The sequence below is a fragment of the Eumetopias jubatus genome, unplaced genomic scaffold (genome assembly GCF_037043125.1).
Source record: "Eumetopias jubatus isolate StellerSeaLion01/CBP00866 unplaced genomic scaffold, mEumJub1_p1.0 scaffold_12, whole genome shotgun sequence".
In the NCBI taxonomy this organism is placed as follows: Eukaryota; Metazoa; Chordata; class Mammalia; order Carnivora; family Otariidae; genus Eumetopias; species Eumetopias jubatus.
This window is the reverse complement of record NW_028274818.1, coordinates 26,890,013-26,909,931: the sequence shown is the minus strand read 5'-3', so window position 1 is coordinate 26,909,931 and position 19,919 is coordinate 26,890,013. Positions and strand designations below refer to the sequence as shown.

At 51.3% G+C, this 19,919-nt stretch overlaps 1 protein-coding gene across 5 annotated transcripts in view; it reads left to right on the top strand.

Annotated features, from left to right (window-relative positions):
• ATP2B4 (ATPase plasma membrane Ca2+ transporting 4) overlaps positions 1-19,919 on the top strand; it is a 94,787-nt gene that overhangs the window by 29,360 nt on the left and 45,508 nt on the right. For all 5 annotated transcript variants that reach the window (XM_028120337.2, XM_028120340.2, XM_088016946.1 and 2 more), the window contains exon 2: positions 14,414-15,076. In XM_028120337.2, the coding sequence (XP_027976138.1) occupies positions 14,884-15,076 (193 nt within the window). In that variant the 5' untranslated portion in view covers positions 14,414-14,883. The remainder of the gene's footprint in view (positions 1-14,413; positions 15,077-19,919) is intronic.

Here is a 19,919-nt window from a genome sequence, read left to right as displayed (position 1 = left end):
GCTTATCGTCCTATTAATGGGGCCTTCCACCCCAGCCTCCCCAGGAAGAATGGGAGTTGTCAAGACTGTCCATTTTCTTTTCCCTAGAACCTTCTGTAACCTCCTCAGCATTTTACCACATCCCCCTCTTGTCTTGACTCTTGAAACTATTCCCAGAGGAAGAAAAGGCAGTTCACCCTCCTACCCCTCTTTAGAGCCAAACCTCTGTTTGTTCTCTTGGAAACTATGGCAACCTGGCCTAAGAGACCATTTCTACCATCTTGGAAGTTAATGTCCCAAAGCCTCGCACTCACAGCTGTGAGCTCTCTGGCTCCTTTTTCCAAAGGGCGACAAGAGCCTCTGGTCCTTCAGATCTGCTAAGAGGAGAAAGTTTCAAACAAACCAACCCCTAGACGATCTTTTCACAAGCAGGTCAGCGATGGGAGCGATGTATTCTGTAGGGTCTGGAGTATGAATACAGGCAACATTAGCTGGGAACCCTGAAGAGTATGCTGGAGTGTGGTCTACACTTCTTTTTCTTCTGCTTTTTTCTTCTCCGCCCCTCCCCACACTTACTCAGTTACTCAGAAGACTGGTGTTGGGGGACGGTTATCTGTTAGCTTCCACCAACTGTTTTTTTCTTTTCCTTCTCCTCAACATGTTTGTCTTTCTAGCTCTGGTGCTACCTTTTAAAGCCCAAATCGGGAATCCAGGGAGCCACAATGATTAACTGCAGGAGCCCAGTAAGAGAATTCCACAGCCTTAGACGGCAAAGTTTCCAGGCCTCACTGCCCTGGGACTTCCCCCCACAGAGGAGTCCTCTTTCTTGCGCTGCCTCAAGGAGGAGGGGGGCAGGGAGAGCAGCTGTTCATCCTCAGCTTCTCCTTGGACTTGGCTGCTTGCAGAGGGAGAGTTCCATGGCTGAGACCCTAAAGGGAGAGCACTGACCCCTCCCCCCAACCGAAAAGGATTGTTCTCCAGTGATGGAGAGCTCACTGATTTGGAACAGATGGCCAGAGTGTGTGAGCCTGGAGATGGGGGGGTGGGGGTCGGGGCAGGGGGGATGAATGCTCTTGCAAACTTTTGCAGAAGCAAGTGTCAGGCAGATACCGTAAGATGCCTGCAGAGGTCTGGCCCTGCTGGGTCACGGTCCCTCTGAATCCGGGAATCCTCACGCCGCGGTGGGGCAGAAGGCAGCCCTGTTGCCAGCGAGCTGGATCCAGCCTCCATATGTCTATTCCCCACCCATGTGTTACAGGCTCTGAGTGAAAATGAAGTGGGAGAGTGGAGCTATCTTGCAGCTTGTGGTGGGGTAGGACCGGCTTATTGTGTTCAGTTCTTGACTTTTCCACCTCTGTGGACGCTTTGAAAAGAGCCAGAGTCAGATGGTGGTCCCAGGTGCCTTTCAGTCTGTCTAGGCTCCCAGCCCCTTCGTTCATCAGGCCACTTCTTTATTTATGCCAGATTGAGAACGTGGTCGTGCACACTCCATCCTGATTTTAGTTTTTAATCCACGCAATAGTCTCATATCCTTTCTCTTCCCCCAACTCGTTAGGGCTCCTCAATTCTGGGGCCTTGGTGTTAGCCATTTGTTTGCCCTTACTTCAAGCACAGATCGATGCACACATTTGGCTTAGCCAGGCAAGCTCCAGAAGGATGATGGAGGATGCAGGTAGACTCACAGAGTCCATCCTGTGTGCCCTTGGTCCACCATCCATGACCCCAGGGGCATAGATTGGCACTGTGTTGGTGCTCACTGTGATGGCCCCATCGTGCCACCGGCTTCTCAGCATGCCCATGTCCCTTCCACTCCTTGCGCCAGTGTGCACTGGACAGGGTTGATCAGTTCCAGAAACATAAGGAGAATGGAATTCCATCCAGTCGGGCTGTTGCTGAAGATGTGGGAACGAGAATGAGAGATCTTGAGATTGAGGTAGATGGGGTAGGGGGAGCGGGGTGGGGGAGATAGGGAGGGAGAGAAGGAAGGAGGGAGACTGGCAGACTGGGAGAGAGGGAGAGATGGGGAAAATGATATACATACATATAAAAAAAAGAAAGTGAGAAGCTTGGAGCCGAAGTATAGGGAGAAAAATGAGGAGACTCTCACCATAGTTCTCCCAGGCTTTTCCTTGGAGGTACTGCAGTGGTGTTTAAAAATGCTGTGTGTGGGAGTTGAGAATTGAATGGGTGTTGGGAGAATGTCAATTCTTTATGTTTACCTTTGCCTCTCCCTAGAGAGTGGGTGATTTCTGCAATGATGGCCGGTCTGCCTCTACCTGTACCCAGAGAGCCCTGGGACTGTGTCCTGGAGAACAAGAGAGAGGCACCAATCCAGCCAGTCTACCAGGACCCCAAGAGGGAGGAGGGGGAGGTGGGGCAAGTGGTGAGGGAGTGGTTCTTGGGACTTGGAGGTAACCGATTCCCTCTGGAGATTGGGTCCCCTTCCGGGACTTCCATGCTTCTTCTTCCCTTGGAAATGGAAGCCCACTGGAGCAGAGAAGCGTGGTTCGTCCATTAAGTCCACGTGAGGTCAGGTACTGGCGCAGGGCCTGGGATGGAGAGGTGAGACGACCTTTCTGCTCACTTGGAAGAAGAAGACGCACTCGCCACTTTCTCTCCTCTTCCATCAACGATGACCAGCTGAGGCTGAGTCACCTCTTCGCCTGCCCTCTGTGTCTTTCAACAATGGGCTCTGTGTCCATCACCATGGGGATCTGGGCTTTTTTTGAATAGATGTTCTCTCTTGCCCCATGATTTTTGGAAGCTTCCTCTACCGTGGGGGTTCTGAGAGGTGTCTGCTTCTCTTTGTCTTCTTATCTATCCCTCAGTAAGGACCACTCAGCTTGAGTTAACACCCTGACACTTAGGAATAGAAACACTGGTGTCTGGGACACCAGCCTTTCCATCAGCCTCCTCTCAACTGTCCGGGACGGTGCCCCATACCAGACCCTTTCCTCACCTCCTCTCTCTTGCCTTCTTACCCTAGAGGAACAATGGGACGTTGATCACAGTTGGTTTGACAGGCTTAGAAACCATGCCTGCTCTGCTCTTTTGACCCCAAGGTGCTGCCAAGACTGATTTCTGTCCCGAAGTTCTGATTTTCCCAGCAAGACTTTGTCAGCTAACCAGGGCTGTCAGTTAGGACGTTGACCTCTCCTGGGGCCGCCGAGGGTGCTTCTCCCTTCTCCTGCCCTCTCTCCCCTCGTGGGGTTGTTTCCCTCAATACCCTTTCAGAGTTACGGTGGCATCTGGAAACATTCAGTTATAATCAGAGATGGAAGGAATTGGAACAGTTCGTGGGATTTTTGCTCTTTTTAATACTGCCCTAACTTTATTTTATCTGAGGAACATGCCCATCAGCAGTAGGGTTTTTTGGGTTTCTTTTCTCCTCCTAAGGATATACCAAATCCAAAAGGAGCTGGGATAAGGTGGAGAAAAACGGATGATAAAATCCTGTAGCATCTTTTGTATTCCCACCAGCTCTTTCCGGAAGGAGACTCTCTCTTACTGAGATGTTATTTAGTGGTTGTCAGCCTGTAGCATGTTTGTCAAAGTTGGTGCACATTTTTGGCTTGGGGTGTGTGTGTGTGTGTGTGTGTGTGTGTGTGTGTGTGTGTGTGTGTGCGTGTGAGTGTGATTACCACATGGGCTAGTTCCTTCCACTCTCTTGCCCTCCTTGAGCTGCCTCTGACCCACAGCCCGTTTCTTTTTTGTTACTTTATTTTGGGTTGGATGAGTGGAGAAGGCAGAAGGCCACAGTGCCCCCAGCCAGTGGCTAATTTCTGATTGCTCCCTGCCTCCTCTGCCAAAAACCTTTCCCAGGTGCCTGGTGCCTCGAAGACAAGGGTGTCCCAGGAGGAATCAAGCTCCCTTCTGATTGTCCTGCAGTCTCTGAGCCTTGAGTGCCAACTCCTTGGTACCAGCTAGGGGTCCTTGCCACCCTGACTAAAACCTTCCAGCTTGTGCAGGATGACCCTTCACCCCAGAGCTCCCTGAAGGGTGAGAATTGGATGAAAGTTCTCTGTGTAAGTGGAGAAACACATGTCCCTGCAGAGGCACTTCCGGAGGTCCGGTCCCGGCAGACCTCCAGCCAGGGGGATGCTTTGGGGCTCTCTCTCCATGACTCCTGGTGGAATCGTCTTCACCCTGGTGACATTGGCAGCGATGGGGGCTGATGGCAGGGGGCAGAAGGGGGGTGTGAGGAATGCTGCTGGCTGGAGCCTGCCTTTGACAGGAAGACAGAAGACAGAGTGGCTTTGTCTCCTTTTAATATTCGAAGTGGTGCAGAGGTGAGAGGACACGGAGTTCCTCTCTCCTTGAGGAGCTGAGGCACAGGCCTGTATGAGCAAGAAGACACACATTCCCGGCTTGAGAGGAATGTACCATATTCTTCACTTCAGCTTTCCCTTTCCTGGACCTGGTCCTAAGCTCTGTTCTCCAGCTATACTCTTTCTGTTCCTGAGAAAGTTGTGGTGGCTCTTTTTTTTTTTTTTTTTTTTTTAAAGCTGTATGAGGGGGTTGGGAAGGGAAAGCTTTAAAAGTAAAATAATAAAAAACAGACCGCTCTGCCGTTACAAGCACATAAATAGCTTCACTGTAGCCGGGCTGCACACTCGCTTTGCCATAGCAACCTGGAGCGGGTGTTTATAGCATCCTGTCACCCTGACAGGAAAACAGCTGCTTCTCCCCCAGCCCCACAGCCCTGCTGCCTGGGCCTCAGAGCAGTGCACAGGCGCTGCCCCCCCCCGCTCCCCCCCCCCCCCCGGCCAGGGGCTGCTGGGGCGTGGTGGGGAGGGCAGCCTGGGGTCCTGATGGGCCAGCAGTGGGAACACAGTGGGGAGGGGGGAGCCCAAAGCGAGTGGTGGGCATCTTGGGTTTCCACGTTTCCCATCCCTGCGTGTGGCCCCCTCGGTCTCCCATCTCCTGCTGTGGGCTGGAGGAAACAGGGGCGCAGAAGGTGCTTGGTTCCTCCTGAACCTAGGAGAGGCCTGGGTGTTCTCTGAAGCTCACCAGGTAGCTTGTTTCGACTTTCTGAATAAATCTTGGCTCCTGTTGCAAGTCCCAGGAGGTCCTCTTGAGTCCCAATTTCTGGAGGACTCACAGGAGAGGGGCTTTCCTAGGGAACGTCGTGGGTCTCTCTGGGAAAGGGGGTGCCCTGAGATGAATGGAAGCAGAGACGGGCCCCCTGGGAGAAGGAAAAGCAGGAGGAGGTTTGTGACCAGACCCTCCCATGCCTCGGTGATCAGTCGAGGTCCGAGAACGCTGTCCGAACTGGGCCCCTCTTCAAGGCCTGCAAAGGGCATTCCCCTGGTGTGGTTGGAGGTGCTTCCGATGTTGTTTGCAGAGACGCTTGGTCACCTCTGCGGTGTCCTTAAGGTGTGGGCCCCAGACCGGCCGTGGCAGCACCCTTATAGGGAACGTGTTAGAAACGCGTATTCCCAGGCTTGCCCTCACACCCCTGAATCCAAAAGTCTGGTGGCAGCAGCAGGGCCCAGCCATAGGTCATACTCCCCTCCCGGGGACCTTTTTTTTTTTTTTTTTTTTTAAGATTTCATTTATTTGACAGAGAGTGAGAGCAAGCACAAGCAGGGGGAGCAGCAGAGAGAGAGGGAAAAGTGAGGGAGAAGCAGACTCCTTACTGAGCAGGGAGCCCGACACAGAGCTCAATCCCAGCACCCCGGGATCATGACCTCAGCCGAAGGCAGACACTTAATGGACTGAGCCCCCCAGGTGCCCCTCCTCCCGGGGATCCTGGTGTTCACTTGAACTCGAGAACCACTGCTCTAAGGCAGGCTGCAAGTGCAAGGGAGAATGACCGGTCGGCTTTCTAAAGCTCATGGGGTCCGTGGTGGCTGTTGGCTGTGCAGTTTGTGAACAAGGAAGGGCGAAGCTGGGCCAGTGGGGTGACATGTTATCCGGGGCACCCCTACCCCCCTGTCCTCATGCCCGCCATCTTCTCTGCATAGAGTCCTTGCTTGTCTGCCTGGGACTGGTAGGAAATGGGTGGACTGAGGGAGGGCTGGGGGAAGGGGGGATTCTCTGTGCTCTGTACAGGGGAGACTGTCATGGAGCAGAGGGCGGTGACGGGACTGCCGTGCTGGCCCGATGTCCAGCGTGTGGAACCCTGACTACCGTCTGGGTCACACAGCCACAGTACTTGGCTTCCTCTGCTGCTGAGCTCTCGCCGCCCGCAGCACCCCCTCCTGACGGATGAGCTGTGGCCTTCTCTGGCCCAGGCCAGGGGCTTCCCCCACCCCTCTGAGGGCTCCACCAGCGCCTGAGGCCCGGGAGCTACGAGATCCTGCTCCAGGAGCCAAGGGAGATTGACCCCCCTCTCCCTCTCCACCAGCCTGGCATGACTCTGCTGAAATTTGTTTCTAAAAATAACACAAGATCCAATCCAGCTGCTAAAAAGCCCCTTTGTTCCCTTGGAACCAAAATGTGGAAAAACCACAGAAAGCAGCCCCAAGAAAGGCAATGTATGTTGTCCAGTAGAGTATACATGCTGGACAGTTGCATGTTACCGCCCAAGGTCTGTGTCCTGTCCCAGTTCTGAGGAGCTGCTCCCTACTTGGGTGTAAGAAGCAGATACCCTTGCAAACCCACATCCTGAGCATTTCCCATGAGCAGGTGGGAGGGACTGGGGGAGGCCGCCGGCACCCCTTTCGTTAAACAGCAGACCTTCTGCGTGGCCCTGTCACTCCCACGTGAAATTGGCTCTTGTCCTCCTTAATTAGCTGAAGGAAATGGTCAGTGTTATGGTTCCATCCTCCACATTTTTTTTAAGCTCTAGCTTGAAGTGAGTACTCCCCCACACCCTTAGGGTCACAGGAGGCCACAGAGGTGACCCAAGCCAGTGTGACTCAGATTGTGTGGAAGAGGGTACATTCCCCATGGCTCTGAGCCTGAGGGACTGCCCTTTTTCATCTTGATATATTGATGCAATTTTAGGATAAAGCCAGAGGGGGGACACTGCCCTCTCAGGAGTCTCAGGCACATTCTGCTTTAGTGTCCCAGTGCATGCCGAGAAGCTTCCCGTCTTCATCTCGAAGGTTCCCCGGGGGTCTCTGACGTGAGCTGAATCTCAGCAAGCGAGATGATTAGGGACAGGCTACCAACCTTGGGTCAATTCTTGATATCACTGTGCAGAGAAAGTTTATGCTCTCAATGGGCCCTCCCTTCCCCTGCCCCCTGAAAGCATCAGGCCTGAGCCGATAAATTTGGTCATCATTGCCATAATGTATTTTAGACAGTACAGCCCCTCTAGGACTGCAGGTTTTCAGGATCATGGTATGTTTTGTTTTTATTTGTTTGGATCTCAGGTGCAGAGTAGGGGGCTGACCATACCATTGGTTTGTGGCTCATTTTATCACTGGGCCACACGAGGCCCTTTGCGTGCTCACTGTTACCTCGCATCCCACATTTACCCCCTTCACTGCCCATGAGCAGCATTCTAATGGGCTCATACATATCTTTTTGTTTAAATGCATCCCTTAAAATGTATAGCATAACTTTAGATCATGTGTTTTTAATTTGTGTAGAAGTTATTAAAGCGCTCTGCCCCACCCCAACGCTGTTTCTAAGATCACCAGAATCGTGTGTGTACATCTGATCTGTGTTTCTAACTCTTGCCTAATAACCACTGTTATCTAGGGCACATATTCTGCCCGCCCATCCCTGGACAGGGAATCTCAGGTTGCTGTCACCGCCAGTAACGTCCCAGTGAACATCCTTATGCGTGCCCCCTGCTGAACTTGCATGATCATTTCTTTGGGAGATGCACCCAGGAGTAGAGCATGGGGCCAGGGTGTGCGTAGATGTAGCTTTGACTTAGAAGTACCAGGTGACTCGGGAGAAGAAGGAAGAATTCTGGATCCCCAAGGCTCAGGGTTGGAGGGTGACACCTTTTCTCCAGAAAGATAGCTTTGATTCTCGCACTACATTTCTGCTGTGGAATTGAAGGCTTGCTCAGCGTGGCAGACGGGGAGGAGATGGGTCAGCGAGACAGCCTCATGGGTACTGCCTCCCAACCAGGAAGTGAGGTTCTCTCTTCAGGAAGGAAGGAACCTCTAGAACCCAGGTCCTAGGAGCTGGCTGAGAATTAGCACTGGGTTCCAGGACCTAGACCAGGACCACAGGCCACATCGTAACATCCTGTGGTCAGTGCAGAAGCCTGGTTGTGGCGCCCTAGTCCTCACTTGGCTTCCTGGCATGGGCACGGCTTTAGGGGATGACGACGGGGGTGACGCCCACCACCTGGACTCCAGCCTCTGACCTTCTTCCCCCTTGCCTCCAAAGGGCCTCCGAAGACCGAAGGAAGCTGTGTGCTCAGGTCTGCTTCTGCAAGCCAGGGGGCATCAGAGGAACAACAGGGCAGGGCAGGCCTGGGGAGAGAAGGAAGAGCCTGGGACTGTGATGGGGGTGGGCTGCCAGACCTGAGTGGCAAGAACTGGCCAGAGTGGGCTAGGATCCGAACCATGGAAATGAGGGGCCTGTAATGAGGAGGGGCAGAGAAGCCTCTGCGTGGGGTTTAGACCCGCAGAGAGAAGGGCCAGCCAGGGACGCTTCACGCCAGGCAGACCGCCATATTCAAGTGCTTGCCATATTTCTTGACAGGGCATGGCCCTCTCAGAAGCCTGGGAGTGCCTGAAAGGAGAAGTAAAGCTTTGGGAACGGTAGATGATGGCCCAGGAAATGCCCCTGCTGGAGACAGGAGAGAGAGAGAAGCTAGAGCAGGATCTCTCTGTCTCAAATCACCACCGAGGAGGTGTTTCCCTGCCCTGTTTCAGAGCCTTTAGGGCTGGCTCTTGGGCAAGAGACAGAAAGGTCTATGTGGACCTCCTCATGAGGCTTTAGGAGGTAAAGCTGTAGCTTTTTTCCCTTCGTGTCACAGGAATGTCCTTGCCTTTGAGGCAAGGTGGCTTGGATTCAGACTTAGGGCACAAATCCTGGCTCTCTGAAGCTCTGTTTCCCTGCCATAAAATGGCGGTGCCCTCCCTATGGGGCTGCTGGTGAGGATTCAGTGAAACAATATGCGTAATGATGGTAAGAGCTACTGCGCGTGGACCGTCCGCTCCGTATCAGCCACTATGCGAGGCACTATATGTCACACACGCGTGTGCCCGCGCCTGTGACTTCTCATTCCCACACAAAGTGCCAACTCTGGTACCTGGCTCACTGTGTGTGCTAATATTATTTCCCTCCCTTCCAACCCCCCACCCTATCCCCTCCCTGTTCCTGCAAATAGGGAGGAAAACAGAGCCTCACTTGGCAAAGGGAGCTTCCGGTCTCCCATCCAAGTACTAACCGGGCCCGACCCTGCTTAGCTTCTGAGATCAGACAAGATCGGGTGCGTTCAGGGTGGTGTGGCCGTAGACAAAAGGGAGCCTCCGGATCAGAGAGAAGGGAACAGGTTATGGGAGGGGGGCTGCAGGAGCAGGTTTCATATTTCAGTTTGGTGCCATCTAAGGTGGCACTGGCCTTGCCCCCCCCCGCCCCCTTCGAAATCTTGCCTCCTTCACCCCTCACGTCCCCCATGGCAGTGATGCTGGTACTCCAACCAAAGCATCTCTGAACACTACCAACACACTCCTGAGCAGAGGCTCTGGTAGAGAGGACAAGCCAGGGCAGGGCAGGGCACCAGAGTCTGCTCTACTGAGCAGCCCGCCCTTGCAGCCTGGAGGCCAGAGCTGAGTGTAGCCCTTATTATTCCAGGCAGGTCCAGCTGCAGTGCTGAGCCAGGCTGATTCCCTAGCCCCTGGCCCCTCCTGTTTCCTTTCTCCTGTTTCCATTCATACTTCATTTCCCATGCATCATGCCAGATTCAATAAGAGCCTTTGGCAGGGGAGATTCAGGGGGTGGCTTCCTTTCAGATCCTCAAAAGACCCTACTCGATCCCCTACACGGGAGCTACATTTTCTCCTCGTAGTCTGGGGATGGATCTCTTCCTTAGTGCCGGGAAGGTTTCCAAGAGTAAGGGATTCCTTGGACAAAATTGGAGGAAACAGAGTGTCTGACTATTGTTTATGGTTTGATGGCTTAGGGCATGAGGTTCTTGTCTCTGGCAGCTCCCTGTTTTGGAACTTGCTAGCAAACCTCACTGCATTCTGAGTTATCAGGAAGTGCGGGGTGGTTTGCTTCTCAGGTGTGTATGGGAGTGGGAGAGGGTCTGTTTCAGCCCCTGTAATGTAATGTAGTTGATTCTGAACGAGAAAGAACAGGAGGAAGAGTCGACATTTCCTCTAAGTGGAAATAAGTATTTTCTGTACTCCAGAGATGCTGCATTTTAAAGGACCTCTTAGATGTTTGTCAGAAAACGAGGAGGTCCGGACTCGAGGGAAGGAGTAAAGTGTCACAAAAAGAGCACCAGACAGCCAAGGATGCTGACTTGCCAAAGACTAAATCACTTATCTCGTTAGACCTCAGTGTCTTCATCTGTAAGGGGGGGGGCGCCCCAGCTGTCCTCCCTAGAACTGATATATGACAGTGCCTTCACACGTCATTACAAATTGTAGAACAGACGTCACAGGACTTTAGGAAGAAAAACATTGAAGTGATTCAGCGATCATGTAAAGTAAGTAATACAATTTCTTGCCCCTGAAGGAAGCGATGAGAGGGTTTGCTCTTCCATCCTATCGTCCTTTAAGCTGGCACAATGCTAGAAAGTGGGAGTGAGAACGTACCTTACCCAGAATGCCCCGAGCTGAATGACTAATCCTGACCTGACAAGAGGTGGTACCTCCCAGGCGTCTGAGCGTTGCGTCTGAAGCTGAGGCTGAGGCTGAGGCTGAGGCGGTGTGAGCGCTTACAGATTATTCTTTGCCAGTTGCCTAATAAGGATAGGGGCTAGGCAGGCTTGGCAATTGCAGAGAGCTCACATTCTAAGAGCTCAGAGAGAAGTATGGGTGCCTGCAAAGCCTCTGACTTCCAGAAGAACTTTCATAGAGACCCCACCTTAACCTGGGCCCCCAGCTGACACAGCCCACTTTGACTCTGTACCAGCCCTTTAAGTGCTTGCCCTCCTCTGTATGTGTCTCTAGCACAAACCTGAAGCAGACAAACTTCATTCTTTTCCACACGCCCCATATGTTCTAATCATAAGTGTCCTTTTCTTTTTGATTGCCCAAGTGAGTGAAAAATTTCTCCTCTTTGATATCTTGAGGAGAGGTTCAAAGTGAGGAATGCTGACTCAGACTGTTCCTTCTTCTTTTCTAGAAATCTAAGTTTGCCTAGCCTAGTGGTATCGCCAACGGTTATAACCTAGCTAATGGTTATTGCTGATGAAGATGCCTTGGAATTTTCCATTCTTTTCGAGGGTTGGGAGTTCCCTCCGGCAAGGAAAGATGGAGGAGCACATGGAGCTTATGGGCCTTCTGCTTAAAGGGCTAGATACCAAAAGTTCATTAAGATCACAGTAAGCCTTCTCCCATCACTTGAGAGCAGACATGCTGGACGCTGGGCATCTGTCATCTAAGACTTCCAAGCACTATTTCTGTCTCTCATTCCTGTCCTTTGTCACTTTCTGAGGATGGTGTGAAGAGGTGGGGCTGATTCCGCCCCCCCCCCCCCCCAGGTAAAGGCGGGAGGACCTGAGCCCTAAGAAGGACAAGTGACTTGCCCAGAGGGTACCTGGGAAGATGGTAAATCTGGTTCTGAATCTGCTACCAATTATTCAACAACATCAACAAATTAACTGGCTGCCCCCTGTATGCGGGCTCTCTTCAGGCCCTGGGGATAAAGCAGTGAACAAGACAAGTGCAGACCTTTGCCCTCGAGGAACATAGAAAAAAAAAAATAAAGAGAAAAAAAGTAAAATCTGATTTCCAGTTTAGCACTCCATCAGCACGGTTCTCAACATCCTCTTGAAAGGTTAAGGAGTTCTACTTAGGGTCAAGATGGGCTATAGCCCTTCCCACTGCCTCCAGGCGTAGGCGGGAAGCTGAAGTGGAGGGACAGTCTGCGGTACCCCACCTAACCCCGTGCCAGCTGGGGTGAAGGGAGTTTGATGCGCTGCCTCAGGTTCCTTCCAGACCTCTGCTCCCCAGGCTCCTGGATGACATCAAAAAAGAAAGGCAGAAAAAAGAAAGGCAGTATGATATTTGAAAAGCAGTAGCAACAACAGAACAAAACCCTGCTTGCTTAACCCTCTGTAGGTCAGAGTCACTCTAAAAATCTCTGGTAAAAGGAGAAGGCAGGGGGTGCACTTAGGCGGGAGGCGGGAGTGTAACCTACTCCGTCCCCTGGGACCTGCCCGAAAGAGGATTGATGGGAATCAGCAGGAACTTTGGCCACGTGTGACTTTTGGAAAAGTAACTGGTAAAAGAGTCAAGCCTTTATCTGATGGTTCTTGTGCTTCTTTGTTCACCTTTTAGAAGGGAGGCCGTCATCTATGTATTAGAGAGGGGCTGTCCAGAGCCCCTTGCCACCCCCTGGTAACTGAACTCAAGTCAATGGGGACTGTTTAACCAGGGCTGGGCCCCCAGGTTCTGGCGCTATATTCAGAAAGAGCCCTGAGGGGCGCCTGGGTGGCTCAGTCGTTAAGCATCTGCCTTCGGCTCAGGTCATGATCCCAGGGTCCTGGGATCGAGCCCCGCATCGGGTTCCCTGCTCAGCGGGAGGCCTGCTTCTCCCTCTCCCACTCCCCCTGCTTGTGTTCCCTCTCTCGCTGTGCCTCTCTCTGTCAAATAAATAAATAAAATCTTAAAAAAAAAAAAAAAGAGCCCCTGAGGAACGCCTGGGTGGCTCAGTCGGGTAAGCATCTGCCTTCAGCACAGGTCATGATCCCAGGGTCCTGGGATCGAATCCTGCGTTGGGCTCCTTGTTTGGTGGGGAGCCTGTCTCTTCCTCTTCCTGCTTCTTCCTCTGCCTGCCATCCCCCTGCTTGCACTCTCGCTCTCTCTCTCTGACAAATAAATGGATAAAATCTTAAAAAAAAAGAAAATGCCCCTTCACATTTTTTGAGCCCCTTCACAATTAAATGATCTGGGGGCGCCTGGGTGGCTCAGTCGGTCAGGCGTCTGACTCTTGATTTTGGCTCGGGTCATGGTCTCAGGGTCATGGGATCAAGCTCCGTATCAGGCTCCGTGCTGAGTGCAGGGTCTGCTTAAGATTTTCTCTCCCTCTGCTCCTCCCCCCCCAAATAAATAAATACACAAGCAAACAAATAAGTGGCTGATGTGTGACAGTGGGTCCCACACGACAGGCAGGAGCTGCTCTCTAAAGCTAAACAGGACAAGGATGAGCCTCTCCACCTTCAGCCCTTTCTATCCTCACCTGCACATAGCTCTGCCCCTCCCCCAGTCAGAGGGGGAGCACCTGCCTCTCTGAGGAGAGAAATGCTGATCTGAGACCCTCTGGTGCTCACTCCCACGGGCTAACGCTGCTCTCCTGCTGACCTTGCCGTGGCCCTGGGCTCTATCCGAATTGATTGCTGTCTTTTTTTTTTTTTTAAGATTTTATTTATTTGACAGAGAGAGACACAGCGAGAGAGGGAACACAGCAGCGGGAGTGGGAGAGGGAGAAGCAGGCTTCCCCCGGAGCAGGGAGCCTGATGCGGGGCTCGATCCCAGGGCCCTGGGATCATGACCTGAGCCAAAGGCAGACGCCCAACGACTGAGCCACCCAGGCGCCCCGAATTGATTGCTGTCTTATCCCTGCCAGTCCAGTAACTTTAACACTCAGATTTAACTTTAAACTCTCTTCCTTCTTCTCAAAGGTCCTTCTGTCCCCTTTATGTAAAAAGGCTCCACCCTGTATGGCCGGCTGCCAGAGCATTTTACTCTCCCCTTTTGGAGAGAGGGAAAGCTTTTTGGAGGGGTGGGCTTAGCTCCAAGACCTGAACCTAGTACCTGACCTGCTGACAGCAGCAGCGGGCTGCAGGATTTCCGTCTGGCTGGAGGCTGAGTGTTCTGAGGGCCCCCGAGGATGCGGGCATCGTCTATCAGGTTGGCCTCCTGGCACGTAACTGTATGTGTTGGGTGCAGGATGCGCGGGTGGCAGCATGGCAGACCACCCTCCAGATTACTCCGGTCTGGACTCCTCTTCTGACCTCTTCTCCCCAGTTAGAGGCAAGGTCAGACGAAAGGATTTCGTGGTGGGACCCTCAAATGAATAGACAAGGAGAGCATGAGAGCCGTTAGTTTCTGAAGCTGCCGGATCCGTGTCCCTTGGCTTGAGAGTGGTGTGTTGGCAGGACGGGGGTGTATCTGAAATTACTTCTCTACACGGAAGTTTGCAGGCTGCTGGGGCCTCCTAGGGAGGAACGGGCCCCTCCTGAGTCCATCCGCTCAGCTCAGGCCTCGGCGATCGGTTTGGCTCAGGCATCAACTGTCACCGAAACCCTTGTGCTAGAATGAGTCCCTCTTGCCCTCGCAGATGCCGGATCCCCGCGGCCACTCTAATTGTTTTTGTCTGTCTCTTTGAATCTTTATTCCAGAGATCCAGTTGTCAGCGGCATCCAGGGAGCCCTCCTCTTCCTCCTCCTTCTCCGGCTGCCTCTCTACCATCGCAGTTGCTGGTCGTTGCTAAGGTGGCCTCCATGGTAACATGCACATCCTGTTTACACCGCCATCCGGGCAAGTTGGTCTAAGCTAGGAACCTACCTACCCTGGACAAGCACTGCCATCACTACCTGGGGACACCAATCACCGTGACACGTGGTCCAGCTTCCACTCAGTTCCCCCATCCTCTTCCTCCTCTCGCTGCCAAGCTTCATACACAAAAAAGGGTCTGGGCTAGAGGCTGCTCCTCCAAAGCCTATTGCACAGGATCTAGTCCATCTCTTTCCCAACTGGGCTCCCAGAGAAGCAAGAAGTAAGAAGTGAGGCAGAAAGCCAGGTGTCCCTGATCAGTCGAAGGGGAACTCCATATTTTCTCTGGTCAAGGGGCTTGGTAACAGCAGACAAAATGACGAACCCAACAGAACATGCCTTGCCGGCCAACTCGATGGTCGAGAGCCATGAAGGGGACTTTGGCTGCTCAGTAATGGACCTGAGGAAGCTCATGGAGCTGCGTTCCTCTGATGGAATCAACCAGATCAATGTCCACTATGGAGGTGTAATGAATCTCTGCAGAAGACTGAAAACCGACCCTGTGGAAGGTAAAGGCCGGACCAGGGGCGGGGAACCAGAGCAAGGTGGCCAGTGCTCAAAACTGTTGCTTCCCTAGCTCCTGGAGAAGGCAGTGGGAGACCTCCCTGGTATATCTGTGTCTTTTGAGAAAAATGTGGTCTCTGACGCACTGAAAGGGGGTTGAGGCCATGGAGAGCCGTTTCATTCCTGGAGATGGTGTTCTCTGAAGATCACGCTTTCTTCCTTTTTCTGTTATCAGCATGCAGAAAGGAGACAGTTTACCTCTGTTTCACAAATGTATATGTTAGAGATGCTTTTATCAGCAAACAGTCAAGTCTCTGATTCAGGATCGGTCTCTGATTACATAAGAATTTAAGATACAGTTCTGCTCCACACTGATCTTACAGTGTAACTGGGGAGAAGGGGCACCAAAAGAAATGAATGAGTCCGTCTACCCAATGTGGCACTTCTGTATTGTGGACAGTTAGAAATAGGGTGCAAAATCATTGGGTATATAGAAGTACCTACCATATCTTTGGATTTTCACTCTGTTTCATGTCAGGGGATTATTGATGACTTTCAGACCCTCCTGGGTGTGCTTTTAATATAGTTCTTCTTAATCTATTCTTAAAAGAGAAGGGGAAACCTGGCTTCATGCTTGCCTGGCTCAGCACAGTTGCCCAATAAACCCTGGTAATATAAAATTTTGCCTCCTCAAAATGGAGACAGAACCAAAGGAACCTTGTTTTCTCACATACATGGTTATAGCATCTCTGTTACAAGTTCTTACTTGGTCCTGTCAGTGAGGCAGGACACGGCTGAGTAGCATAAGATAAAGCAAAGATCTTGCCCTTTAGATGCCTTTAGCCTCTTGAGATGTGCTATTTCTGAGCCTTTCTCGGAGGCTACATCACGTTTCTTGCCAAGTCTAAGAAGTTTTGACCCCTGGCCAATGTTGTAAGTTTGTGACTTGGAGTCCAGACTCTTCAGGATTAAAGAGAGAGAGAGAGAGAGGGAGAGAGAGAGAGAGGTTTCTGTCTAGATATCTGTACATTGCCCATGTCTTACTTGCAATCAGAGAGAGCTGCCCTCCATGTTCTTTCCTTCTAGAATTCAGTTTCCTCTCTCTCATGAGTTCAAACTCTACCTCCACCATTTTCTAGTTTACAGTTACTAGTTCGTATCACTGAACAGTTTACTTAGCCTCTCTGAGTCTCTTCCTTCTTTGAAAATGATGTTAACGCCTAGCCCGTACAGTTATCAGGATTAATACATGGGGACTACATATACATAATGACGTGCGTACAGTGCTCAAGCTTATAATGGGTGTTCAATAAATGGGTTGTCCCAGATTAAAACGGAGCCCATGTGTCTGACGCCATTTGCCGAAGTGTGAGTGCCCATGGAGTGCAATGTGTTATTTTCTCAGGAAAGGCTACCCTAGCCAGCGGCCGTTTCCTCCTTTCACCTCTTGATGTCAAAGAGATCTGGTTAGGATGGCCATGCTTAACTAGTTGCTTTCTCAAGGCTCACTCTTTGCCTTCTGGCTAGAATCTAATGACTGCCGTTTGGGCACTGCTTACTTCTTGTCAGCTAGATTTCTTTATTCTGCCACTTTTGTAGTAGCGTCGGCCTTAAATAGAGGCTATTTGTATCATATGTTCACTAAGAAATGCAGGAGCTTAGAAGCACCCGTTAGAATTTAGGCGGGACCTTTCTTGTTCCCTTCCTACACCCTTCTTGATCCCTGTGGTCAGCTGTTTCTCTCACAAAGTGAAACTCAGGAGTCCAAATCAGTTGGAACCTGGGACGCTCCGAAGAGCAGGATCCAGACTTCCCTCCCCATTTTCCAACTCCTTTCTCATAGCTACTGCTATTCGCTTCCTGGTTCCCAGAGTGCTTCCTTTCCCAAAGGCCATCCTGTATTCCACTCTAATCTCAACCTCACACAGCAAATGTTATCGATGTAGTCAATGCCCTTAGATTCTTTCCCATTCCTAGTTTCAGACCTATAGTTGAAAGCCACACCTTCTGATGGCAGGTGCTTCGGACCCTGGCCATGCCTGAACCCCAGGACCCCTACCATGGGCGCCGTTGTCTGCTGCCGTTCCCCAGCTTCCTTAGATCACAAATCTGTATCCTGGTTTGTTTCAGTGTAGGACTTATCAGAGGGCTGCTGCTAGAGCTGGGGACGCAGGGTGTCTGAAAACAATGTTTCCCTGAGTAATATTGACTCCCCAGTGCCAACAGTGACCTCCTCGTGTGTGAGAGGAGTAAAGGCATCAAAAAGGAGACACAGGAGAGCGATGATACAGAAGTCTCTCCCCCGACAAAGGTGATGCGGAGCTGTTTAGTGGGGCCATCCGAGCAAAGAGCATCACTATCCAGGTGCCTTGATGAGCTGATGCTATAAAAAGCCAGCCTATTCACAGAAGACCACACTGAGGTGCCTGACAGCCTAGCACAGTTCTATCACCCGCGGGAGGCCTCTGCAGACTAAGAATAAGAATAAAGAAATTCACCTGGTGCTTGAATTCTGCCCTTTGGAAACCTGGTGAAGACTGGGGAGATGGGTTCCTAGAGTATGACCCTTCCCTTTTATCTTCTGTTGGGTTGACAGTATCTTTTGTGTAGATTTGACAGATTGTTTCAAACCATAGCTAGTAAGGGGCCTTATGGGAACTTGGAGTTTATAATACTTATGACGCTAACATGGCTTTGTTATTCGAGATTTACACAATCGATTGTAGAGGCAAGTGGGATTTAATTCTACTCGTCCCCCATGCCCCCTCCCAGACCCAAAGACTTAAATGACTCACCTAAGTTCTTCGGACTGGGTAGAACGTGATGGAATACATCATGTTTTCTGACTGAGTCCGTGAATGCTCATCGGCCTCTTAGGCTAGAGCGACAGCACAGAGAATCTCAGAAGCAGAGATCATTTAAAAGTTTGTTTTATCTTTCAGTGCCTGATAAAATGTCTTAATTGGGACCCAGCGCTAATATTAATGCAATAGTGGCTTATGTTCCCTGCGTATGCGTGGCTAGTTGGAGCAAGAGCGGTTGCCCCAGGGGCCGAGAGCTGGTTAGACTCGAGGTTGCTGGGAGGCGCTCGGCTTCCACGGCATCCGGCATCCGGTAACCACCGGACGCCAGGCTGAGTGTGTGTGCAAAAAAGGGAAGGAAAGTTACAGGGAAACCAGAAGGGGTGGGGGAGACATGAAAGAGGATACAAGCTTGCACCTCGGCGACTAAAGGCCTCGGCCTTCATGGCTCTGTCAAACAAAGGCAGAGAGGCAGGACTGAGGCTGTAGGTCCTGAGTGAGTGAGCTGCATGGCCTCGGCTTTTATGTAGGGAAAATCTGAGCATTCCGCACCAATGGAATCTTCTTAGTTGGCCTGCTTCTTTCTTCATTCCAATGTCTTCATCATCCTCCCTCTATTTTCTCTTCTTTCCTTACCCCATTACCCCCTCCGCAACCAATCTCTCCAACCCCCAGAGAGCAGAGTGTCTGGATGACACCCCCTAGAGGACAGGCTTTTACCTTCCCACTGGCTTTCCGGGCTTTGGTGGGTGGGAGAGAGCTTTGTGACTTTGGAACGGGAATCTCCGTGGCTTAGGGGGAAGGAAAAAAAAGGTATTTTCCTAAGTTTCAGTCTCTCTTTGCGTGTAGGAAGAAGAGACAATCCTAATGAGATTCTTTGGATCTAGATAGAAGAGTTGTGTGAATTCTTCTTTCTCTGTAGAACTTTTCCACATTGCTCCTCAGCTCTGCTTCCCTTTTTAGGAGGAAGAATGATGTCTTCTGAGGAGGAGCTAGGCCAGCAACAATTAGGAGGAAGGTCTGGGCCCAGATAAGAAAGGGCAGACGAGGGAAGCCCTGACTGAACGATAAATCATTGCCTGTGGGCTACTTTCGGAACGCTAAAGACGATTTCTGTGGATTTGGATCGAGCAGAATGTTGGTGGGAATTTCTCTTTCATGTTCCCTCTGTACCCTTCGACTTCTCCTCTGCAGAGCTGAGGGTGTGACAGGGGTACAGACGGTTTCCTGTTCCCTTTCAGCCACATTCAGGTGCTGGGGACCCCAGGGCGAATACGGCAGGCACAGTCCCTCCTTCCCTAGAGCTGACAAGAGGATACACAGAAACTAAGGCAATTTCAGAAATATTGTCACAGTGCTGTGATGGGGAAGAGCTGGGTGTGATGGAAGCAGCCAGGACGGGGACCTAAGCTGAAGGGACTGCAGGGGAGGGGAAGGGCTTAGAAGGTGAATAGGGACTCCTGTACCTCTGATTGTCTGGGACAGCTGTGTCCTGACCGCGCTCTGTGGTAATTGCTACCACTCACTGAATGTTCCTGATAGAAGATGCAAACATGTGTGCCTCACAGCATCACTGAGCAGCTGCTAGGTTTGGGGAGCTGAGATTCTTTGGCGGAGTAAAAAGCAGGAAGGGAAAAAGTCTGTTTTAAGACCACCCAGCCCGAATTACGACTCTGGTTCATTAACTGCAGGATTTAGGGTACTATTTCCTGCCACCCTGAGATCGCTTGCATTCCTGTTCCCAAGCCTTGGGTCAGTGGCATGTTCTACCGAGCACTGTCCATTTTTCTACAAGCTGGGACATGCGGGGATGGGCTCGTCCTCCATGTGGTAGATTGAAATTTCCAGTAGCACTTTCAATCTAGGAAAAAACGGAACACATAGCCCCAGTGATAAACAATAAATGCTTACCCACAGCACTACTGTACTACTATTAGCACTTCCAATGCTAGTATTATTTACGTAGTAAGATAGGCAAGAAATTGAAGTGGATGAAGTAATACAAAAAGTTCTGGTATTTCTCCCACACTCCGGCAGATGGATGCGC